The sequence below is a fragment of the Podarcis pityusensis genome (genome assembly GCF_964106645.2).
Source record: "Podarcis pityusensis genome assembly, chromosome: 9".
Classification (NCBI taxonomy): domain Eukaryota; kingdom Metazoa; phylum Chordata; class Lepidosauria; order Squamata; family Lacertidae; genus Podarcis; species Podarcis pityusensis.
The window spans coordinates 2,492,813-2,515,789 of NC_138034.1; the positions used below are offsets into that span (position 1 = coordinate 2,492,813).

The 22,977-nt window shown below is 43.9% G+C and overlaps 1 protein-coding gene across 6 annotated transcripts; it reads right to left on the bottom strand.

Annotated features, from left to right (window-relative positions):
- Positions 1–7,908: 7,908 nt before the first annotated feature.
- PSMA4 (proteasome 20S subunit alpha 4) lies at positions 7,909–22,476 on the bottom strand. 6 transcript variants are annotated; one of them, XM_081021606.1, is made up of 9 exons: positions 22,333–22,476; positions 18,966–18,990; positions 17,415–17,457; positions 16,142–16,304; positions 14,573–14,650; positions 11,505–11,593; positions 10,223–10,353; positions 9,920–10,043; positions 7,909–8,270 (listed from the first exon to the last, which is right to left on the bottom strand). In XM_081021606.1, the coding sequence occupies exons 1-9, from the start codon at positions 22,473–22,475 to the stop codon at positions 8,116–8,118; spliced, it is 951 nt and encodes a 316-aa protein (XP_080877732.1). In that variant the 5' UTR covers position 22,476; the 3' UTR covers positions 7,909–8,115. The 6 variants fall into 6 exon arrangements, with proteins under 6 accessions (XP_080877732.1, XP_080877731.1, XP_080877730.1 ...); XM_081021605.1 differs by having other exon boundaries at positions 22,330–22,476; XM_081021604.1 differs by having other exon boundaries at positions 22,327–22,476.
- Positions 22,477–22,977: the final 501 nt, after the last annotated feature.

Genomic DNA, 22,977 nt, shown 5'->3' on the forward strand with positions numbered 1-22,977 from the left:
AGGTTAAGAACTTTGCTTCAGGATAAGAACAGAAATCGTGCTCTGGCAGTGCGGCAGTAGCAGGAGGCCCCATTGGCTAAAGTGGTGCTTCAGGTTAAGAACAGTTTCAGGTTAAGAACGGACCTCAGGAACGAATTAAGTACTTAACCTGAGGTACCACTGTACAGTCATACCTTGGGTTAAATATGCTTCAGGTTTAGTGTTTTCAGGTTATGCTCCGCGGTGACCCAGAAGTAACGGAATGCGTTACTGCCGGGTTTCGCTGCTCGCGCATGTGCAAACACTCAAAATGACGTCGCGCACATGCGCGGAAGCGTCAAATCGCGACCCGCACAGACGCACAGTCGCAGGTTGCGCTCTACTCAGGATACGAATGGGGCTCTGGAATGGATCCCGTTTGCATCCAGAGGTATCACTGTACCTAGTTAATACCCCCAGTCACTAAAGAGAACAATGTCCTTCCGTTTGTCAAACCTCCTTAGGAAACGTGGGCAGAGCTCACAAATTTAAAGACATAACGGCAGAAAGTCCACAAACAGCTGCATGTAATTACTTGAATCCTGTGAACTAATGTTGAATTTAGTCCACATGGAACTAGTGTGTTGAGTTTATAGCAGTCTTAACAGGGCGGGTGGTGGCACTAATGTATATCAACTGACAAGGGCAATCAATTAATTAAATCACGTTTCTGGTGCCACAGCTAGTGAATCCATTCGATTTCAGAATCATGGAGCTGTTAGGGACATGGTAAGAGACACTTTCAATAGCCTGGTTGCAACAGTCTCCACACTTAAAGTGTTCCAGTGGTAGACGAGAAGTTTTCTGTGGTCTTTTAAAAGACCACCTGCCCTGTTAAGACTCATATTTCAGAACACCGATCCCACATTAGAGGCAACATCAGAAAGGCTCCGCTGGTTGAACAGTTCATTGAACAAAACCACACTTGTGATGACTGTCGCTTATTTGTTGTAAAGCACCTATCTTCAACTCTCTCCGCTGGTTTTAATGTGTCCAGATTACATTCCCAGATGGAGTCCTAATATATTTATAAACCCAATAAAAATACCTAAGAAGGAAACAAACAAACAAACAAACAAACAAACGCATAAGTAATTACTTTGAGGGCATGCTATGGTTTAAGATAAAACTGATTTGGGAAAGAAACTACTTTTGCCACTTTTTATGGAAGTTTATTGTTTATAGACAGTTGCCTCGGTAATGGAGGGACGGCAGCTACAGAATCCGTGGCAGGTGGCAGATGCCTGGACACCATTCTGCCCCTTCCGAGACAAATAAACATCCCCTGAATACAGCGCAAAGATAAATAGGGTGGGAGAGATTCAAATGCATTATTTGGGTTGTGTGAAAACGTGCATTTGTAGGTGGTCAAAGCGCTGAGCTCACTGCAAATGATTGAGGTGTAACTTCTCCAGATCCTCTCGTGGGAAGGAGAGAAAGAAGCCATGACGCAACAGCAATTCCGCACATGTTGACCAATAAGTGTATGAATAATAGTATGTAAATACAGATAGATATTATGCACCAAGGACCACTGTGCCAGGCTGTTCCACAGTAGTTCAGCCTCACCTTGGGACATTGACAGCTTCCTTTTTCCCTTGGATGTAAACTCTGCTTCCCATAAAATAGATGCAAGTCCAGAGCCTCTGACTACCAGAACAGGATGCAAATATCTGGCTTGTATGCGACGCGAATCATGAATCCTGTTGAGAGTCAAGTCACCAAAATATGGGCAGGACTTAAGTAGATTTGAATAGTAAAAGAAGAATCAACAGCACAAGGCCTATTTGCTTCTTCTCAGGTAACTGCAATAGGACTGTAGTGAAATCTTCTGCCTTATAGAAGTATTTAACAATATAATGGTTTCATATACATAAATATGGCTTTTATATGTAATTAGTGTTATTCATAATTAGACCAACAGTTTTCAAACACATCATTCCATAAAATTAATAACCTTTGATCTTTTTTAAAAAAATGGCATTCAGGTTGTGTGAGTGAGTGGATATAATGCAGGAATCTGCTTATATAGTACTTTCCTCTCCATCTATCATGCACTGGCTTGAGATATTGATTAGAAAGCTCTGCAATAAACCCCTGGCACTTGATTTATTTGACGGTTTTCTTCATTGCAGGGTCCCTGCTTCATATACACCAAAATCCTATATTGCACACAGGCAATTTGCAAAGAATATTACATGCCTTTGTCTTTCGTTTTACAATGTGTGCTCAACACAAAGAATTAGATGAAGCAATGTATTTTCTTCCAACAGCAAAAAAATGTGTTATAGTGCTGCCCATCAAATTGCATTCAGCAATCAAGCTTTATTTGTGGAGCCAACCATTTCCTGAATCGGCTGTGTTGTTCCAGATTTATGGCACTATTTTTTTATCACCAAGTGGATCTAATGGCCTGCTGCAATCTTAATTGGCATAAATTAGCATATCCATTGAAAGTTTTTTCAGCTCTATTCTTTACCATTACTGTAATTTATTAGGTCAAACGCCTAGAACTTTCCCTTTGTGCACAACTTGGAGATTCTTGACCCTTGGTTTCCTTTTTCTAGGTGTTATGACAAATGATTATATATTTTCATGAAACCAGCTGCATTATACTAGGCCACACTATTGGTCTGCCTAGAGGATCACATGATTAGCACCCCCATCTCTTGCAGGTCAAGAGGGGCTGGTGTGCGTCTTGGGGGCAGGGCACCCAGCGTGGGCGGGGAGGCAGCTGTGATGGCACCCTACTGGGATCGCGCTGCCGGGGGCGGTGCGCTCCCCCCACACTCCTCTTCCTCCACCAGTGGGTGAAGCCACCCACCTGCCAATCATATAACATTGGGGTGGGGCTTGGGAGCACGATTTAGCCCATTATTCTGAATAAAGTATTAATCTCCTGCCCAGTGGCGGACTTTGGTAATATGGTGTCCTGAATGAGGGCAAAATCTGGAACCCCCAAGCTTTGAGTAGACACCTCCATAAATATACCCTTTAGGTAGTATTATGTTGTTGTTGTTGTTATGAGTCCCCTTGGCTCGGAAGTCCTGCACCACCTTAAATCTGACCCTGCCCTGCCATGTACCTTCAGTGGATTTGTGCTGATGTGGGTTGCTCTGAAACAAGTGTCCTTACCCACTCTTCACGTCTGTGGCTTTCCCGCCTAGGGAAACACACCTTGCCTTACTCCCTTAGTGAATTATTAACAGCTTTATGCCTTTAGTTGGAAGCATTTTGTCCTGTCTCCCATGTCCTTCTAATTCCACAAAGATGCCGCTGCCCTAAATAGCAGTACATCACAGCAACACGTAGCTGGATCCTTCTGAAAATCAATAATCACAGCCAATGTTTTTTTCTGGGGGGATGCATACCCCTCAACACTTTGTGACGCTTTGTACTTTTGTTCATTTACTATATTTATTTCCCCTCGATTTGAACTATAAACTGGTGATTTTCTTGAGTAAAAAGGAGAGTACCCCTCAACATTTTTTAAGAAAAAAAGCACTGATCATAGCTAAACATCTTTTTGTCAGGTCACCTTTTGTACCCAAGAACCTCAAACACGGCCTCCATTTTGCTGCAGTTTCCTTTGGTACGTACTGGACAGTGAAATTGACTTAATTTTTTGAGGTTTGTTTTGTTTTTTGGTCTGTCTTTTCTACATATACCGTAGATGAATTTTAATTACAGCAAAGATGGTGCAAAACATTTAAACTACTTCACACTGTGAAGAATTTATTTTCTGTCACTCCAAAGGGTAGGACCCAAATCAGTAGGCTCAAATTACAATAAAAAGGATTTAAACTGAATATTAGGAAGAATTTCCAGATGGTCCACTTGGTTGACAGTAGAACAGACCCCCTGGAAGGTGGGGGCTTTCCTTCATTATAGGTTTTAAGCAGAGGCTGGGGGGCCACCCGTGAGGGATATTGTAGTGTGGATTCCCTGCACTGACAGGGGCTGCACACTTGAGGTCCCTCCCTCCCAAATCTATGATTCTCAGTTTATAAATACTCAAGCCAAAAAATGTGATCCAGTGATATCATATTCATGCCTACTAAAAAATAAATCCCACCAAGTTCAGTGGGGCTCATTCCCAGGGAACTGAGGATAGGATTATTATAGAGTTGGAAGAGGCCCCCAGGGCCATATAGTCCAACCCCCTGCAATGCAGCAATCTCAGCTGAAGAAGAATCCCTGAGAGGTGGCCATGCAATCTCTACTTAGAAACCTCCAAGGAAGGAAAGTCCACCACCTTCCATGGGAGTCCATTCCACCTTTGAACAACTCTTACCATGTTTAGTCAGAATCTCCTTTCTTGTCATTTGAATCCGTTGAATCCCACCCTCTGAGCAACAGAAAGCAAGCTTGGACATTTTTGAGGTGACAGCCCTTCAAGTATTTGAAGATGACCATCATATCACTGCTCATCCTTCTCTTCTCCAAGCAAAGCATATCCAACACCCTCAACCATTCCTCACACGGCTGAGAGCCAGTGTGGTGTAGTGGTTAAGAGCGGTAGACTCGTAATCTGGGGAACCGGGTTCGCGTCTCCGCTCCTCCACATGCAGCTGCTGGGTGACCTTGGGTCAGTCACACTTCTCTGAAGTCTCTCAGCCCCACTGTTTGTTGTGGGGGAGGAAGGGAAAGGAGAATGTTAGCCGCTTTGAGACTCCTGAAGGGGAGTGATAAAGCGGGATATCAAATCCAAACTCCTCCTCCTCTTCTTCTTCTTCTTCTTCTTCTTCTTCTTCTTCTTGCAACTTTCAATATTACTAAAAAACAAAATATAAAAATATCCCTGATCAATGAAGCCAGGGTCCATCTAGAACACAAAAGTATGCACAGCTATCTTGATGTTGGGCTCCCACAGCTCCAGCCAGCATGATAAGTAAGGGTGATGGAAACTGTAGTCTAACAAGAGTGGGAGGGCCACTTTTTCCCTATCCTTGCATTGCAGTCTCCAGTGTCCCACTGTAGATCGCCAAACTGTTCTGGGAACTGCAGAAGCGGGGTGTGAAGGTAGCAGCTCAGGCTGTTGTCTTTACTTTTTAAACAAAGTGATGTTTTACTGATTAAAAAACCCCAGGATGATTGTTCTTTTGATCTAGCAAAAGTCTCCCCCCCCCCCCGCAAACTCTTGTGAAGTTGGTTTAACCTTTTTAACAGATTAAATGCAAGGAACTTGAAATTACCATTTAGTCATAAGACTCCAGTTAATTCTTTTCCAGGAAGGACAAACTATTTAAGGGCACTAAAGCAATTAAAACTTGAAAGAATAACCACTGAAAAGTTTTAATGGATATTTATGGCTGAAATCCTGTACAGTTATCTGGGAGTCTGATAGAACTTACTTCTGAGGGGTCATGCATAGGACGGTTTTGTGCCTGATCAAAAAAATTGATTCAGCTCAGTTGATTAGGGAATTGGCCTGAATGGACAAAAAAGAATTTATGCTATTTAGATTCATGTGCTTTCAGGTTACAAGGGTACATTTCCAGGAGTGCTCCAGATGTCACCCCACGACTAAAAATAGGAACATGGCAAGATACTTGTCAATAACCCGGAAAGACTTTCAATGCCAATCTTTCTTTAAACTTCTGCAAATAGAAAAATAAAATATTTAAAATATTGAACTGGAAAATAGACTCTACATTAGGGAAGGGGAATTTACCAGAAGTTAACTTTTGCCCTTGGCCCTGCCTCCCCCTGGCAAGTTTGTGATCAACTATCCTGAAGAGTTATTAACTTGGTCAGAGAAAGGGCACATTCACTCTGCGATCGTGCCCTTCCCCTGACCAAGTTAATAACTCTTCAGGATGGTTCACCTGATGTAACCAGCAATGCGATTACCTGGGGAGCGGAGCTGCAACTGAGATACAATTGGTTCGGGCGGAAGTGCATTTTGTGTGCATTAGTGCTTCCATGTGCAGATGCTTCCCACACTGGTAGCGGGTGCAACTATGGCATGCACCCACATGCTAAGCTAGTGAGATCTATTAACATGGAGGTGCAAAGAAAGTTAAGGTTCTTCAAACTAACTTTTTCTATATATACATGGAGATTCTTAGCCGAATGAAAAATTCTATAGACAGTTCTGTACTTGCAGCCACTATTCACACAACCCTTATAGGAATGGCAGAAGTGAAATTGTATCATTACGTTTTGTAGCAGTATTCAAATATGCTGCATGTACTTTCAGGAACTTGGACCACTCATTTAGAAGTATAGCTAATCTTAATCACCAGAATAGGCTTTGTTTATGTTCTCAGGACGCCGATTGCATGAAGCATATCCTACTGCATTGTGGGCAGTATGAGCAAGCAAGGGATCAACTGATCAAACCCTTACTAGCAAATTTGCCGGGAAAATCTGAAGCCTCCCATATTAGACCTTCTGGAGGATAGGTCAAATGACATTACACTGGCCGTGGCGAAGTTTCTTTCGGAGGTCACAAGAAACAAAGACCATCATGTTCTAGACATAACAAAATGACCACCTCGGTCTCTTTCACCTGTTTGGCTGTTTTAACTGTATCTTATTTTGAAACTGTTTTGTGGGTCTATGGACCGCAATAAAGATATTTGATTTGAATCTTAATCATAGGATCTCATGGACTGGCTGGACGAAGAGGAGTGATGGGAAGCACCAGTCGGGGAACCAGCTAGGGAGGCGCCCTGGGGAAGGCGACTCAGAGCCAGGGACTGGTGGTGGGAAGACGAGAGTGGTCAGAGGGAGCAGCAGACTGGGAGGGGGTGCCAGAAGCAGAAGAGGTGAAAGGGTTTAGTGAGCCGCAAGAGGCCAGGGAGTCTCCCCCTCCTGCTGCAACCAGCTCCTCTCCCTCCCAGAGAAATGAAACAGGCAGAGCAGAGGGAGGTTGTGTGCAGACTGCATGGGAAAGACCCTGGAGAGGAGTCCTAGTGGGCACTGGGGAAGCAGGGACCTTCAGGCCTCACAACTGCTTCATCTGAGCAGGACCTCCTGGAAATTGCTGCTGAGACTACCAGGCCGAAGCTGTGGTTTGTTTCCTTGAATGAAGAGGTAACTTCACTGGCCTCAACTGATTTGATTGTTTGCCTTTACGATCTATTGTTCATGTCTAAAAGCGATCCAGGGAAAGCTTACATCACAATTCCTCACAAGGGGAGGCAAAAATGTTATTTGCAAGAATCTTTGGACAAATCACCAATTTGCTGGACAGAGTACTGTGGACAACATGAGCCAACATCTGTAGTAGTAAGCAATTACCATTTCAAATGCATTTTGCTTCTAGTTAAGTGCTAAAGAGGTTGAGGTGGCAACCCTATATACACTTACCTGGGAGTAACTCCATTCAACTCAATGGGACTTAATTCTGAGTAAATATGTAAAAGGATTGCACTCTTAGCCATTTTTGACCAAATGTCATTTTACCTGCTGACAAACTCAGAACCAAACCATGCATCCAGGAGACACATTTCTAAAATATTTAAGCATCCATTATTTATTGTTTTGTTTTTCCTAGTTAGCAGACTCATCCTAAAAATAACCAGGAGCTATGCATTATACAAAACATCATTCATTGCTCATTTATTGCGTTCTGGGATTTCTAAATCACTTCATAGAGTAATTTAAGAGAATACAAAAGATTATTGCCTTGGCAAGACGTGCATTAAATGTGATTTTGGGTAGTAAGGAGCTTATTTTTCTTCTGTGCTTTAGCCATCTGTGAAGGATAAGAGATCTAACAAATGTATTTCAGAGACCTCATTTTTCTTCCTCCCCATCATGACTACAAATAAGAGGCAAAATATCTTATGGGTCCTATTGACTTCAATTCCAAGCTGCCATATTTTTCAAACCAAGATGTTTGCTTCAACGAGTGGTATATTAGACGTAACAGAGATGCAATCAAACTTTAACAGTATTGTTTTATTAAGTAATAAAAAACAAAGATGAGTAGAACCAAGAAATTATAATTCTCTGAAGAAGTGGGCAACGCGTTTTACTGGTACAAAAGGACCCGATTCAATAAACAGCATTACTAGCTTCTTCACTCCACCAGTAAGACCTGTATTTGTGTATCGAAAAACGCCCATTTTCCCCACTTCAAAGTGCTTATTTATCTTTTTCTTTCTGCTCTTTGTCTTTCTTTTCACGCTCTGCTTTGGCTTCTTCCTCTTCATGCTTCTTTATTAACACTTCCACTTCTTTTTGCTTTAAAACTCTTATTACTGTCTTTCCATTCTCTCTTGTCAGGGTTGCAATCTCAACTGAAACATGAAAAATATAAATGATACATTTGAATATCCAAGGCTTCTTTTGAATTGAGTCAGCCAAAGGAAGAAGGTACAAGTCGCCCCTACAAAAAATATTGTCAATTTGTATGACTGACATATGAAAGGGACTGCCTTAAATTATTAAACTGGCAATTAGTCAACATCCGTTCTCTGCTTTAAAAATTCACCAAACTAGAGCAAATGTCTTAACTGTGGCTTCTCTCCAGTGCCAACAGAAAACACTGAAGTACAAGATAAAGATAGAAGGTTTTATGACACTTCAGCAGATAATGGAAGTTCCTCGTCTTTATTTTTATGAAATTTGTATACCGCCATTCATCCAAACATCACAGGGCTGTTCACAACATAAAATTTCCGCTAACAAAATACTGAGCATGTCAGAATCCTTGCAATCCTGAATTTTCTTTAAAGATCTGTTTTCCCCATAGGAAAACTGCGGAGTGTTTTGGGGAAGGCTCAGGCTCATGGCTCCGGGGCAGAGCATCTGCTTGGCATGCAGAAGGTCGCAGACTCCATCCCCAGCATCTCCAGGTTGGGCTGGGAAACTCCTGCCTGCAACCCAGTCAATGCAGAGAGGGCTGAGTTAGATGAACCAGCAGCTCGACTCTGTGTAAGGAAGCTTTCTACGTCTCCTATGTAACTATTTAAGCAGGCTTTATTATATTTTGTACATCATCTTGGGACATACCGTATTTTTCGCTCTATAGGACGCACCGGACCATAGGAGGGGGAGAACAGGGAAATTTTTTTTCCCTTGTTCTCACCCTCTAAAACAAGGTGCGTTCAAGGTGCATTCACCCGAGCTTGTGGGGCTAGCGGTGGGGGGAAGCGCTGCTTTCCCCCACCGCCAGCCTCAAAGATCCCTGAAGCCTTTGGAGCGCAGTGCCCCGCTGCCCTGCAGAGGCTTTGCGCGCAGCCATCCCCAAGCTAGAAGAGCAGGACGGATGGCTCCATCTCGGTGTTCTGGCTTGGGAACAGCTTTCCTTTGCGCGCAGCCACCCCCAAGCTAGAAGAGCGAGACGGAGCCCTCTGTCTCGCTGTTCTGGCTTGGGAACAGCCTTCCTTTGCGCACAGCCACCCCCAAGTTAGAAGAGCAGGACGGATGGCTCCGTCTTGCTGTTCTGGCTTGGGAACAGCCTTGCTAGCCTCCGCAGGACAGCGGGGTGAAGGCACCCCGCTGCCCTGCAGAGGCTTTGCGCGCAGCCACCCCCAAGCTAGAATAGCGAGACGGAGCGCTCCGCAGCTCTCCGTTTCCCTGTTCTGGCTTTGGGCTTAGCCACGCAGCCTGCATTCGCTCTATAGGACGCACACACATTTCCCTTTAATTTTTGGAGGGGGAAAAGTGTGTCCTATAGAGTGAAAAATACGGTATGTGGAAGGAAATACAACCACCGCCACCACCAGCTATTAGGCACTGTCATGCTACTCATATTAAGACAGGGAAAAATCATTATGGATGATGCTGACAGATTAAATTATTTAATATGTCAAACATACAGAGCATTAGAAAACACTGCCAACTGTAGCATTTATTAAACAGATACACACTTCCCAGAGGGAAGGCCAAAACCTCTTGTGATGGCATCTTAATGCCTCACAAGAAAAGACGCATTACGGCTCACCTTTCTCTGCAGAGAGTTTACTGACATCCATGGTTTTGTTCAGGACTTTGACAGCCAAGGCAAGGGCGGATTTCAAGGTCATTTCTCCCTCTTTGTAGTCTTGCTTTAACATTGACACAGCTGCCTGTTAAAGAACATAAAAGATGACACTGCAGTTCTGCTGTGCCTTTATGTAAGACGGGAAGCGTCAAAGCCTGCTAGCGGATACTCAGCATAGACCTTACTGCTGGATGCTCTATTTGCAAAAAAGTTATGTTCAAGATTACGAAAGAAGGAATTTAGCATGAAAGATGACAAACTTACAGCACTGTTGTTTCCAATGCAGGTGGCTTTCCATCCCCCGTAGTTCCCACTAGGATCACTCTGATAGAGCTGGAATCCATAATGCTTATCCCAGCCAATGTACAGCAGTGAAACTCCAAAAGGACGCTTTCCTGTTAAAACACAAGGTTATGAGTGATTTAAATTAAGAAGCACAATTTGCCAAGAGTCCCACTTCAAAAGGGGAAAAGCCAAGACGAATGCAAAATCCTTTTTCTATGAACTAGGATTTAGTAGCTTGTTCAGAACTTCTGCTGCTTAAGATAAGCTCCAATACTGCCTCAGCCCCACAGTTTCTTTCCAAGATGTGTGTAAGAACAAGGATGCCAGAGACCTATTTTTGTCAGCCTGCCCTCATGCAGTTTCCCCCTTATGTTTCTTTGAAAGAGTCAACACACAAGCATAAGTAACTGCAAAACATATACAGAGTGATTAAGGACTGATTCCCCCACCCCACCCCAAAAAAACTTGTTTTATTTTGAAGTAAATATTTATTTAAGACAAAAACCTGAAATGCATTTTGGAAAATCAGACACAACAAACAACTCCGTTCAAGCCTTGCAATAGTCAATAGGCAGATTTCTTAATTAAAAAGCAGAGGCAAATTAATAATAAAAGATCCATGTCATCTATACCCCCAAAGAGAGAATTCAGAGGACCAAAATACAATTTGTTCTGCTGGTTAATTAACTACCCCAGACTGACCTGCCATCTCAAGTGATTCAAGCACCACTGGAGCGATTCACCACTTAAAGAAGCCTCCCACCAAACACAGGGATGGTGAGTGCACCTTTCCAAGGAGCTCTGCCTCAAAGTCAATTTTTCAGTCTGACTCTGGGCTCAATCTATGCCAGCAGAATTAGAGCCAGCTGCTTACAGCCCAGCAGCAATAATTAAATCAGCAAACTTTTTCAGCAGGGGGCCGGTCCACTGTCCCTCAGACCTTGTGGGGGGGCCGGACTATATTTTGAAGAAGAAAAAAGAACAAATTCCTATGCCCCACAAATAACCCAGAGATGCACTTTAAATAAAAGGACACATTCTACTCATGTAAAAACACACTGATTCCCGGACCGTCCACGGGCTGGATTGAGAAGGTGATTGGGCTGGAACCGGCCCCTGGGCCTTAGTTTGCCTACCCATGAATTAAATTATTGGTGTTGGAAGTGGTGATTTCCTGTACTTGACTAGGAATCTAACTTTTAGGGCAGAGCTCTGTATTCCTAGTTACTTTTATTTGCCACTTTAAAGGTAAAAATGTTACCTCCAAATTGTGTATAAGCTTGCTTGATATCACACAGGGCTGTTACCAACTGCTCACAAGGAATTGGTTCTTGATACTGCAACAGATACCTAGAACAATTGGCACAATATTTACAAGCATGTTATTAAATTCCTAAACCACACTACATCTGAGGATCATAGAGCAGTTTACAATAGAAAAACACAAAAATACATAACATAGTAACAAACCAAAACAATCCCACACCCCACCTTAAAAGGCCACATATTATTTAATTAGCCAAAGGCCAGGGAGAAGAGGAATGTTTTTACCTGGTGCCTAAAGATACGTAACAAAGGCACCAGCAAGTCTCCCTGGGGAGAGCATTCCACAAACAGGGAGTCACCATGATAAGGACCTCTTGAATGTGCTAATGCACCAGGTGCAATGATTAATGGTTTCCCGTCTACTTCTGAAGCTACCTGGAACAACTCTTACAGCATCAGGGTAAAATATTATCAAATATATATATATATTTTTAAAAATCCCTATAGAAATTGCACAAATCAGCTACAAATAAGCACCATGTTTATGTTTTACTTTCAGACCCCAACAGATTGACATGCTTGAAAACAAAAATTCCAACACCCCCCGCCCCCCCGATGACTGGAGAGACTGGTCTTCTCTGTCTTGTTTTGATCCCTTTCCCCTTTCCTTCAAGCATCTGCCATAGGGACTGCTTCACTACAGCCTGGAGGAGCTACATCAAGCTGCACTGGGACTGTTAAACAGTACGGGGGGGGGGGGGACTGCGGCACACAAAAACCCGGCTTAGGAAAGACACAGTGCTAAATCTACAATTTCAAAGCTCCTATAAGACTCATTAGAATAGGGGTGAGGAGCCTCAGGGGCCAAAAGCAGTCCTCTGGGGCTCTCTATCTGGCCCCCAGAACTCTTCTTGGTTTTGTACTATGAATGGCTTTGCCTGGCTGGATTGCATCCTCAATCTGTTGTACATTCATTCCCCTGCCCACCACTGGCCCGTGGCCCTCAAAAGGTTGCCCAGAAAATGAAAAAATGCCTTTATATCATTACTTTTAATGATATAAATTAAAAGGATTGAAGAAAATCCAAATATTTGTAGGCAGGCAGGATTGTTATGCTACTTAAAATAACTTAATTCAAAAGCCAAGTCAGCATTCTGTAGCTGATCCACTGGGACCCTAAACTGGGTCACTGAGCAGTTGAAGTAGGGTTGCAAATAAGAGTACGGCCACTCTTATCTTTTGTCTTTTTTATTTAATGGAAGCTGAAACAAAGAAAAATTGGGGAGCACAGAAAGAAGGAAAAAAAGGGAATCAAGCCACTTTCATTGTCCAATTTCAAAGTGGATACATATCTTGCTGTCTTAGCAAAAAAAAAAAAGTCACTGAGAGGACAAGATTGTTCTGCTCTGTCTGAGGTGTGACTAGATACTCTTTGACTATTCTATTTTTAAAGATTTCTAACAAGGCATGCAATTGACCCTTGCTTTAAGGGCAGCTCAGTCCCTCCCAAAATCAAGCAGCTTTTCCTGGGATTTTGGTCAATGGTCATGATCAAGTCAAAGCAAAAAACTCATCCCACTGGTTTTACGAAGCAATTTAAACATGTTTAAGTGTCTGGAATACAACTGAATCTCACCTGCAATACCCATCTGCAAGCAGAACAGACTTCTGATGGCACAAGGGGACTTTCCCCTTCCTCTCCTCCCTCCTGCATGTCTCTCAAATCTGCTCTAGAGCGCAGCGGTACACCCTAGAGCAGATCTGCAAGGTGGTACCTCCTAGGGTGGGACGCGGGTGGCACTGTGGTCTAAACCACTGAGCCTCCTGGGCTTGCCAATCTGAAGGTTGGCGGTTTGAATCCCTGCAATGGGGTGAGCTCCCGTTGCTCGGTCCCTGCTCCTGCCAACCTAGTTCAAAAGAATGCCAAAAATGCAAGTAGATGAATAGGTAGCGCTCTGGCGGGAAGGCAAACGGTGTTTCTGTGTGCTGCTCTGGTTTCGCCAGAAGCTGCTTAGTCATGCTGGCCACATGACCTGGAAAAACTGTCTGCGGACAAACGTTGGCTCCCTTGGCCAGTAAAGTGAGATGAGCGCCGCGACCCCAGAGTCATTCGCAACTGGACTTAACTGTCAGGGGTCCTTTACCTTTACATTATTACATCCTAGAGCAGGCAAAAGGAGAGGAAGGGGGAAGTCCCTGTGAACAACACTGGATATCACCTCATATGCTTTAAACTTTAAAGTAAGGCACCATCAACAGATTGCTTAATCTCTGCAGACTACGGCTAAAGATGAAAGACTAACAGGAAGGAAATCTCACTAAATACAGTAAGATTTACTTATGATAGGTTTGATTAGGATCTAACTACAGAACATTGGGGGTTTTTTTGTACATTCTGAACTAGCCTTTCTCAATCTTGGGTTCCTAGAGGCTGTTGGACTACAACTCCCATCCGTCCCATCCAGCATAGCCAGTGATCAGGGATGAAGGGAGTTGTAGTCCAACGACATCTAGGAACCCAAGATCGAAAAAGGCTGGTCTAAACAATTGGCTCCTTTGAACATGGAAATATTTCCATTTAATTTTAGACAGCAAGTCTGAAATCTAAAGTCACACATTGTCTTTATTTCAGAATTTACATATTAGTAACATCTTTTGATACAAGAAGAAAACAAGTATGTCTGGTGACTTTGTCATACTGCTGGACTTTAGGTTCCAAGCCTAACATCAGTTGTCATGAATTTGTCTCTTAAAGATTCCAACCATTCTTGTGATTTTACTATTCTCTCCTGCCTGCACTGTCATTTAAAGGTAAAGGTACCCCTGCCCGTACGGGCCAGTCTTGACAGACTCTAGGGTTGTGCGCCCATCTCACTTAAGAGCCCGGGGGCCAGCGCTGTCCGGAGACACTTCCAGGTCACGTGGCCAGCGTGACAAAGCCGCATCTGGCGAGCCAGCGCAGCACACGGAAACGCCGTTTACCTTCCCGCTGGCAGCCCTGGGCAGGTGGAAGGGCAGGGCAGAAGAATGCAAACACACAAACAAACAAACAAACAAACATACCTTTGTGCAATCAGCCTCAGTTCATTCGTTAGCACATTGGCATCTGAAGTTATGCCAGCCACACTGCAAGCCATATCCCTGGAATATAGAAGATCACTGTGTTTGACTGTGAGCTTCACGTACCATTTTATAAAGCAGAGGCACTATTTCATAACACCATAGCACACTTAGCTCCAACCGAGCCTATATCTTCACTGCACATAGTCATTACTTGAAACAGTTTGCTGATTATATGGGTTTATCAAACGACTTGTATTAACACAGTGCGTGTGCTTCTATGTCATCAAAACTAATCCACAAATTATCATAATGAAACACACAGCTGGACTTTTGAAAACAAGTAGATAAACAATTTTCTCTCCTCTGGTCACATCAAATATTTTTCAACAATACTGACACCGCTCACAAACGTTTGTAAGAAGATAACAAAAAATCGTACACTTGGGAAGTCCAGATATGGATCATCCCAAAGTAAGGGCACCTGCCCAGCCAGAGATGCATGAAACAATGGATGGGGAGGCATAGGAATTGGGTGGGTGCTCTTACTGGATAACAACAAAAATAGGTGGATGTATAGATACGAAAGATTCAGCATCCGATAGGGTGCACAGGAGGGTACACTTGAGAAGATGCACTGCAAACAAGCCAGAAGTACCAGACAGAAACGCTTCACCTGCCAAAATTTCAACACAGAAACAAAGGCAGAAAGGGTAAACTGGAAGGTAGGAAAGGAGAGCACTGTCCTAGAAAATTAACTGTAAACAGCTGCTAGAGGTATTAAAAAAAGTTTTGCTGTATCTGCTTTCTTGACAAAAAGTACTTTGTGTCTCAATAGTTCTAACCTGTTTTTACTAAATGCTTTTCTTGCTGAATTTAAGAGGGTTACATGATAGCTATTGTTTCAGCAGAAGGAAAACAAAGTAAGTAATTTAAGGATTGGATTTAGGAAAAGAAAGGGTAGCCTAAATTGGTATGGAGCCTAAACCAAATAAACATTAAGTTAATTTGTTGATATGGTAAAATATTCCTTAACAGTCCAGGGGAGAGTTATGGCTCCTACTACTGCTGCCTAGAAGAGGAATGGCAAGAACTATAGAGAAATCAAATACAGAATATTTTGTTGCTGAAATATAGGAATGCTATTGAATGTTTCTGAATGCATAGAAATTGATGGCAAAGTTATACATCAACTCACTACAGAAAAGGAATGTTAGCACAGTATTATTTCTGCTAGGAGAAAAATGTTGCTATGGCAGCAGCCCTGAAAGAGACACCTGTAAATGGAAGTTGAAAAAGGCAGGGATCAAAGACGTCAATACCTCATAACCTGAACTTGCAGAAAAATAGGGAGCTGCCTTATATGGAGTCACATCACTGGTCCATCTAGCTCAGTATTTTCTACATTAACTGACAGTAGCCTCCAAATTTCAGACGGGTCTCTTCTTAGCCCTACTTGAAGATGTGAGAGATTGAATTTGGGGCACTGAGCTGAGACTTTTCCTCAAAACATTTATAATCGTACCACCTTTAAACAAAAAAATATATAAAACATAGGGGCATACAACTTACTCATTGAGTTTGTATATTTTCTCTGAAAAAAATACTTCATCCAGAAGTTTGTGGATGTTGCGCCTTTCTGCTGCCAGCAAGACTCCATCATTTGCTAAAATCCCCAGGCAGGTGCCTGCGTGTCCAATGGCCTCCATGGCATATTCAACCTGATACAGGCGACCTGAGGAGGTAATAGTGGCAGCTGAGTCACTGATTTAAACTCTAGGCCAGAGTCACACAAGCATCAAATTTCCTTCATTTGTGTCCTAGCCAGGGATTCTTTTGGTCCAGAACAAAATATATAGCATGCAACCCAGACTTCCCACAAGGAGAGTTCTACTCGGACGCTCTGCTGGGCAAAAGAGTGATTCAGCAATTTCTGCCCCTTCCTCCTCCACTCTGCAGACCCCAGTGCCACCTCTCACGAGGATACCCGGACCCTGCAGGGCAGCTTTCTGGAAAATGTGGGAGATGCAGGGGAATGGGCAGAAATCACTGACTTACCCTTTCTCCTGTGGGAGCCTGGGCTGGACTGGGGTCTCCTCTGCAAACAGAAGGAATCCTTCCATTTGCAGAAAGCTATTTCTGGTTCCAATCCACTTTGACCAAGTCCACATAGAATAATAAATAAAGACTGCCACTTTTAGAAATAATGTTAGTGTAAAATAACAGCATATGGTTGTAACTAAGGGTGCCCTTCATTCTGATGGAAGACTCTTTAATTCCGTGCAGAATTTTGCCAGTGGAATGAGGGTGTTTTTGTTGTAGTTCTTTTACCAACTTCCTATCCCCTCTGCAACTATAACATTCAAAACCTGCTCCAGAGAACTGGGAGGTGGCCTGGAAGAATGGGTAAATATAGCTTCATTCCACTAATGGAAGGGTCCACTGGATGAAAGAGCTTTCTGTCAGTACATCTGGTTACAACCCATAAAACTGATAGTTAAGATAATTAATATTCACATGCATTATGCTCACAGTGCTACCCTACGCATGTTTATCGGGAAACAAGTTCCACTGTTTTCAATGAGATGTACTTCAAGGTAAGTGTGCACAGGAGTTTATCCTCAGGTGAACTTCAGTTGCTGCTTATGGCAACCCAGGAGATCAAATCCTTATGCTCCAGTACACAGCCAACCTCTCAAGGCAGATTACAGCAATGTAAAAATGAAATATTACAACCAATGAACCATTCACAAAGCTCCGTAACTGCCACCTTGGAAACAGCATCATTTCATTTTTATCAGAGCAGCTGATGAAGACAGAAATTGAAATGTTGCAATGCAATTACCTTCTGGGGAAAATATTGTCGTTCGTGAATCATATCTTCGAGACTGCAAAGATGATTATTTAATTTACAAACCATTCAAATGATAAACTGCAACATCCATAGTACTTGGAAAAATAAGAACTTGGGGAAAAACATCTGGGTAGGTAGCTGCTAAACTTATCCACTGCTAGTTTTATCCTTCTGAACTGTGTCACAAAAGACAGTCTATTTGAAACCCAACGGGGGTCCTTAACTCTACTTTGGGTTCCATGTCAATGCATGTCAGAGGCACAAATTTCTGTTTCTGATCTATATACTGTCCTATACCCCAAGATCACAGGATGGCTTACAATAAAAAACACAAAAATATATAGCATAACAGCAACAACAACAACAAAACCCTCAAGTTTTAAGGACCATAGATTGTTTAATAAGCCAAAGGCCTGGGAGAAGAGGGATGTTTTTGCCTGATACCAAAGATAAGTAGCAAAGGAGCCAGGCAAGCCTTCCTGGGGAGAGCATTCCAAAAGTGGGGAACCACTGCAGAGAAGGCCCATTTTTGTGTTGCTACCCTCCAGACCTCTCATGAAGAATGGCCTTTGATGATGATGGCAGGGTCCAGGTACTCCTTGAGGTATGGGAGTCCAGAGCTGTTTAAGGTTTTATAGGTCAAAACCAGCACTTTGAATTAGGTCCTGAAACTAACTGGCAACCAGTGCAGTCAGGCCAGGATCGGTGCAATATGCTCAAACCGTCTTGCCTCAGTGATCAACCTGACTGCCAAATTCTACACCAGCTGAAGTTTCTGAACAGTCTTCAGAGGCAGCCCTATGTATGGCAGTAATCTAGCCTAGAGGTTATCAGAGCATAGAGAGCAGTAGTTAAGACTGTCCCTGCCTAGATAGGGGTGTAGTCAGGCCACCAACCAAAACTGATGGAAGACACACTGCGCCACCAAGGCCACCTAAGCCTCAAGCGACAGAAGTGCCCACAAGCTGTGTACCTGCTCCTTCAGAGGAAATGCAACCTCATCAAGAGCAGGCAACCACCCATCCATCGAGTGCTGGGAGATAAGCAGTTGTCAAAAAGGAAGGGGCAGTCACTCTTGGCACATAGGTCTATTGTTTTTCATGTTCTAAGTGCATGGAAATCCCATAAATGAGCCCACACTTCTGATTTTCATAAAAACCTCATTTTTTATATTCTGAACAGTGAAAAAAATTTTTTTCTGCATATATCTGTGGACCTGTCAACATAGCCCCTCCCCCCATTTCATTAACCTTGTTTTCATACAGCTTGAGCCTCAATCTACTACTGGCTATCTTCTACGGCCAAAGTGCTTCTCAACACGAGTTGTTGAAAACTGCAGGAGTGGAAAGTGCTGTTGCACTCACGCCCTACTGGCAGGCTTTGCATAGTCATCTGGTTGGCTACTGTCAAAACAGGATACTAGACTAGGTAGGCCACGGGTGTGATTCCGCAGCCTGTTCTTACATTATGTAATCTGAAAACTGCTCCCACCCTCATTGCTAAAATATACCCATCTTCCACAGAAACAGGACAGAAACTCACCATGGTGCTTGTAGACTGTAGTATGCTGCAAAAGAAAACAAATGGGTGTTAGATGGATCACACACAGGATTGCCAACGTTTTCCTGAATGTTCTGCAAAGCCCTTAACAGCAAGCCTGTCTCATGGAAATTCCTACCATTCATCCATGGCAAGAAAAGCTTCATCTGCTACTTTTCTGAGAGAAAGACTGCCAGGACCAGTAAGAAAACTGGCAGCTTTAATTGCATATACCAGTGACATCCCACGCTTACCAAACACTGTTTTAGAAACAGATGAATCATAGAATCAAAGAATTGTAGAGTTGGAAGGGACCACAAGGATCATCTAGTCCAACCCCCTGCCATGCAGGAATCTACTTACTTCGCCAAACCTTTAATAGACATTACAAATACCGGTATAAGGGACCCCTGACCGTTAAGTCCAGTTGCGGACGACTTTGGGATTGCTGTGCTCATCTCGCTTTACTGGCAGATAGAGCCGGCGTTTGTCCACGGACAGCTTCCAGGTCATGTGGCCAGCATGACTAAGCCACTTCTGGCGAACCAGAGCAACGCACAGAAATGCTATTTACTTTTCCGCCGGAGCGGTACCTATTTATCTACTTGCACTTGACATGCTTTCGAACTGCAGGAGCTGGGACTGCAGGTGGGCAGGAGCTGGGACTGAGCAACGGGATCTCACCCTGTTGCGGGGATTCAAACCGCCGACCTTCTGATCAGCAAGTCCTAGGCTCTGTGGTTTAACCCACAGCACCACCCGCGTCCCTTATTACAAGTATAGGCCATCATAAAACTTCCATATATACAATTTTACCTAACGTGGGGCTTGAACCCACAATCCTGAGATTAAGAGTCTCATTCTCTACCAACTGAGCTATCCTGACTACAGTAAACCAAGTTAAAAGTCCTTGCACAAGCTGGTATTTAGATTTTGTAGCATCAAAGGTATTTGTGACATCTTAAATATTAACAGATTTATAATGGCACAAGCTTTTATATATGAGTAGAGAAGGGAATATTGTCCAGCTACATTCAGTAATTATTTTCTAGGGGAAGAAATGCTCAGCCTACCATGACCTGGAAACTCTTCCCTTAATCCCTGGTATACGGAAGTTCTGCTTTTACAGTGGTACCTTGGTACTCAAAAGGCTTGGCTCCCGAATGCCGCAAACCCAAAAGTAAGTGTTCCAGTTTGTGAACATTTTTTGGAAGCCCAACATCAGCTTCCACTTGAGTGCAGGAAGCTCCTGCAGCCAATCGGAAACCGCACCTTGGTTTTCGAATGGTCTCCCGGAACGGACTAAGTTCAAGAACCAAGCTACCACTGTACTATGAATTACCCGCCCCCGCCCCCAAGCAGCTACAGAATTAGAGAGTATCTTCTTCTTTCTTCTCTGGTGATCGCGTAAGATTGTTTTTCATGAACACCGTTTTAACATTGAGTCGGTGACTGAGGAGGCCAATTCTGGATCCACGCTCCTTCCACAGTGGGGACATAGGTTTCTGGGCGGGAGCTGATCACGGTGAGGGTTTGCCAAGCGTGCCTTCCTCTTAGTACGTTTCTCCCTTTCGTCCCGAGTTCGAGCATCTTCAAAGTCCACAACACCTTTGGTAAAGGCTTTGCAGCGCTCGCAGGCCAATGTTTCCCAGTTGTCAGTTTAATACTACATTGTTTTAGATTTGCCTTGAGGGAGTCTTTAAACCTCTTTTATTGACTACCAGCATTACGCTTTTCATTTTTAAGTTCGGAATAGAGTAGTTGCTTTGGAAGACGATAATCAGGCATCCACACAACATGACCAGTTGAACAAAGCTGCTGTTGAAGAATCATTGCTTTGACACTGGTGATATTTGCTTCTTCCAGTACACTGGCATTAGTTTGCCTGTCTTCCCAAGTGTGTAAAAATGTTCGGAGACACCGCTGATGGAATCTTTTGAGGAGTTGGAGATGGTGTTTATAAGTGGCCCATGTTTCACAAGCATACAGTAAGGCTGGTAGTACAATAGCTTCGTAAACAAGCATTATGATTTACAGTGTTGAAGGCCTTAGTCAGGTCAATAAACGCTATATACAGGAGTTGGTTTCCTCTCCGCATTTTCCTTGAAGCTGTCAAGTGGTGAAAATCATGTCCACTGTCCCCTAGAACAGGTACCCCCAAACTCGGCCCTCCAGATGTTTTAGGACTACAATTCCCATCATCCCTCCTGTTAGCTAGGGATGATGGCAGTTGTAGTCCCAAAAACATCTGGAGGGCCGAGTTTGGGGATGCCTGCCCTAGAATGCCTAAAACCATTTTGGGATTCAGGAAGGGTAGCCTCAGATATTGTTAAGAGATGGTTTGCTAATATCCTTGCAAAAAATTTTGCCGGCTGCAGTTAATAAAGAGATGCCTCGATAGTTTCCACGATCCATTCTATCACCTTTTTTTAAAGAGATTGATAATTTTGGCATTCCTGTCGTCTGCTGGGATCTTCTCTCCCAGATTTCTTCGATGAGCTTGTGAAGTTGTTGTATAAGTTCAATTCAAGCGTTAATATGTCAATTAAAAAAAAAAAAACCCTAAGCATTTTCCTAAGCAACATCCCTTTCTTCCCACACTTTTAAAACATTTTCTTAACATTGGCACAAGACCACTTCAAGCTTTAGGTGTATGAAATGTTATTCTCGGCAAAGTTAACGTCCAAATGTGTGTACATAATCATAAACGATCTCACAGAGAAACACAGGGGGTTACAAAGGAAAAGGATGGTGTTCTAAACTGAAACACCCCTAGAAGAGAAACAGGATAGAGATCCTTCTCCCCTTCAAAAACAAACATTAAGGAAAACTGGCAAAATGCTCCTACTAATTTTTTTTTTTGGGGGGGAGCGGGTGTTATTCCCCGACCTCCACAAAACTGCACTGTTTCAAATAACAACAAATGGATCTAGAGAACAGACAAAGAAACAGCAGCAGCACTGCCTCTCCACCCGGCTCCCTCGCAGGGCAGGCCGCCCAAACGTGAGGAGGAATGGCGGGGTCGCTCGCTGCGCGGCAGCTCCATCTGCTGAGCTCCAGTCTGCCAGAAAGCTACTCCTGGCATGAGAGGCGAGCTGGAAGGGACCCCGGGGGGTCATCTAGCCCAACCCATCCCTGCCTGCCCGCCCCCGAGCTGCCCCGGTCGGGCTGCGGCCCAGCCAGAGGAACCTGCCGAGTCATCCCGGGAAGGAGCGGCGGCCTCTCTCTTTGAGGAGCCTGCGGCCCAAGGCCCCTCGCCCCCCCGGACCCCCGCCCCGCCACCAGGGGCCGCGAGGACCCGCCGCCGCCGCCCGGAGCCGCCCGAGGCCCCTCGGCCCCCGCCAGCCTCACTCACCGCCGCCGCCGCCGCCGCCGCCGCTGCTTCTTTCCGAAAGCGAGAAAGATGGCGGGCGCCGCGCGCCTGCGCACTGCTGAGCAAGAGGGGCGGGCATAGAGACGAAGGGCCAGACCGCCCGCCTGGGTCTTCTCCGCGCTTCGCGACTCGGATCCCATTGTCCCCGTGGGTGGACTACAACTCCCATCATGCCCGAAGCGTCGCCTGCGTGAGGGGACGCTCGGGGGCCAGGAGGCGGGTCGGAGGGGAGCGAAGGGCCAGATGATTCCTAGGATGGGAGGGGCCGCTGCCCCCCCCTTTGGATTTTGTCAATTAATACGAAATGCGAAACATTTTATATTGCTTTTAATTCTACATTTAAGGGTGTATTTAAGAGTGTTTTTAATGTACTATATTGTATCTTATAGGCCCTGTTATTGACCCAAATGGTGATGATGATGATGATATTGAAGGAAGGTGAGGACAGGTGACCTCACCGAGGCCCGAAGTCACCCCCCCCCCCCAAGCAGGCTCAAAGCTTCTCTTTTTTTTTTTAAATGATATTTATTGAAAAAAGAATTTTTTAAAATTACAAAGAAAAAAGACAAAAACAGAAAAAGAAAAAGAAAAAATACAACCATCATTCTCAAATTCTCCACTTTCATTACCTTCTTTCCATGA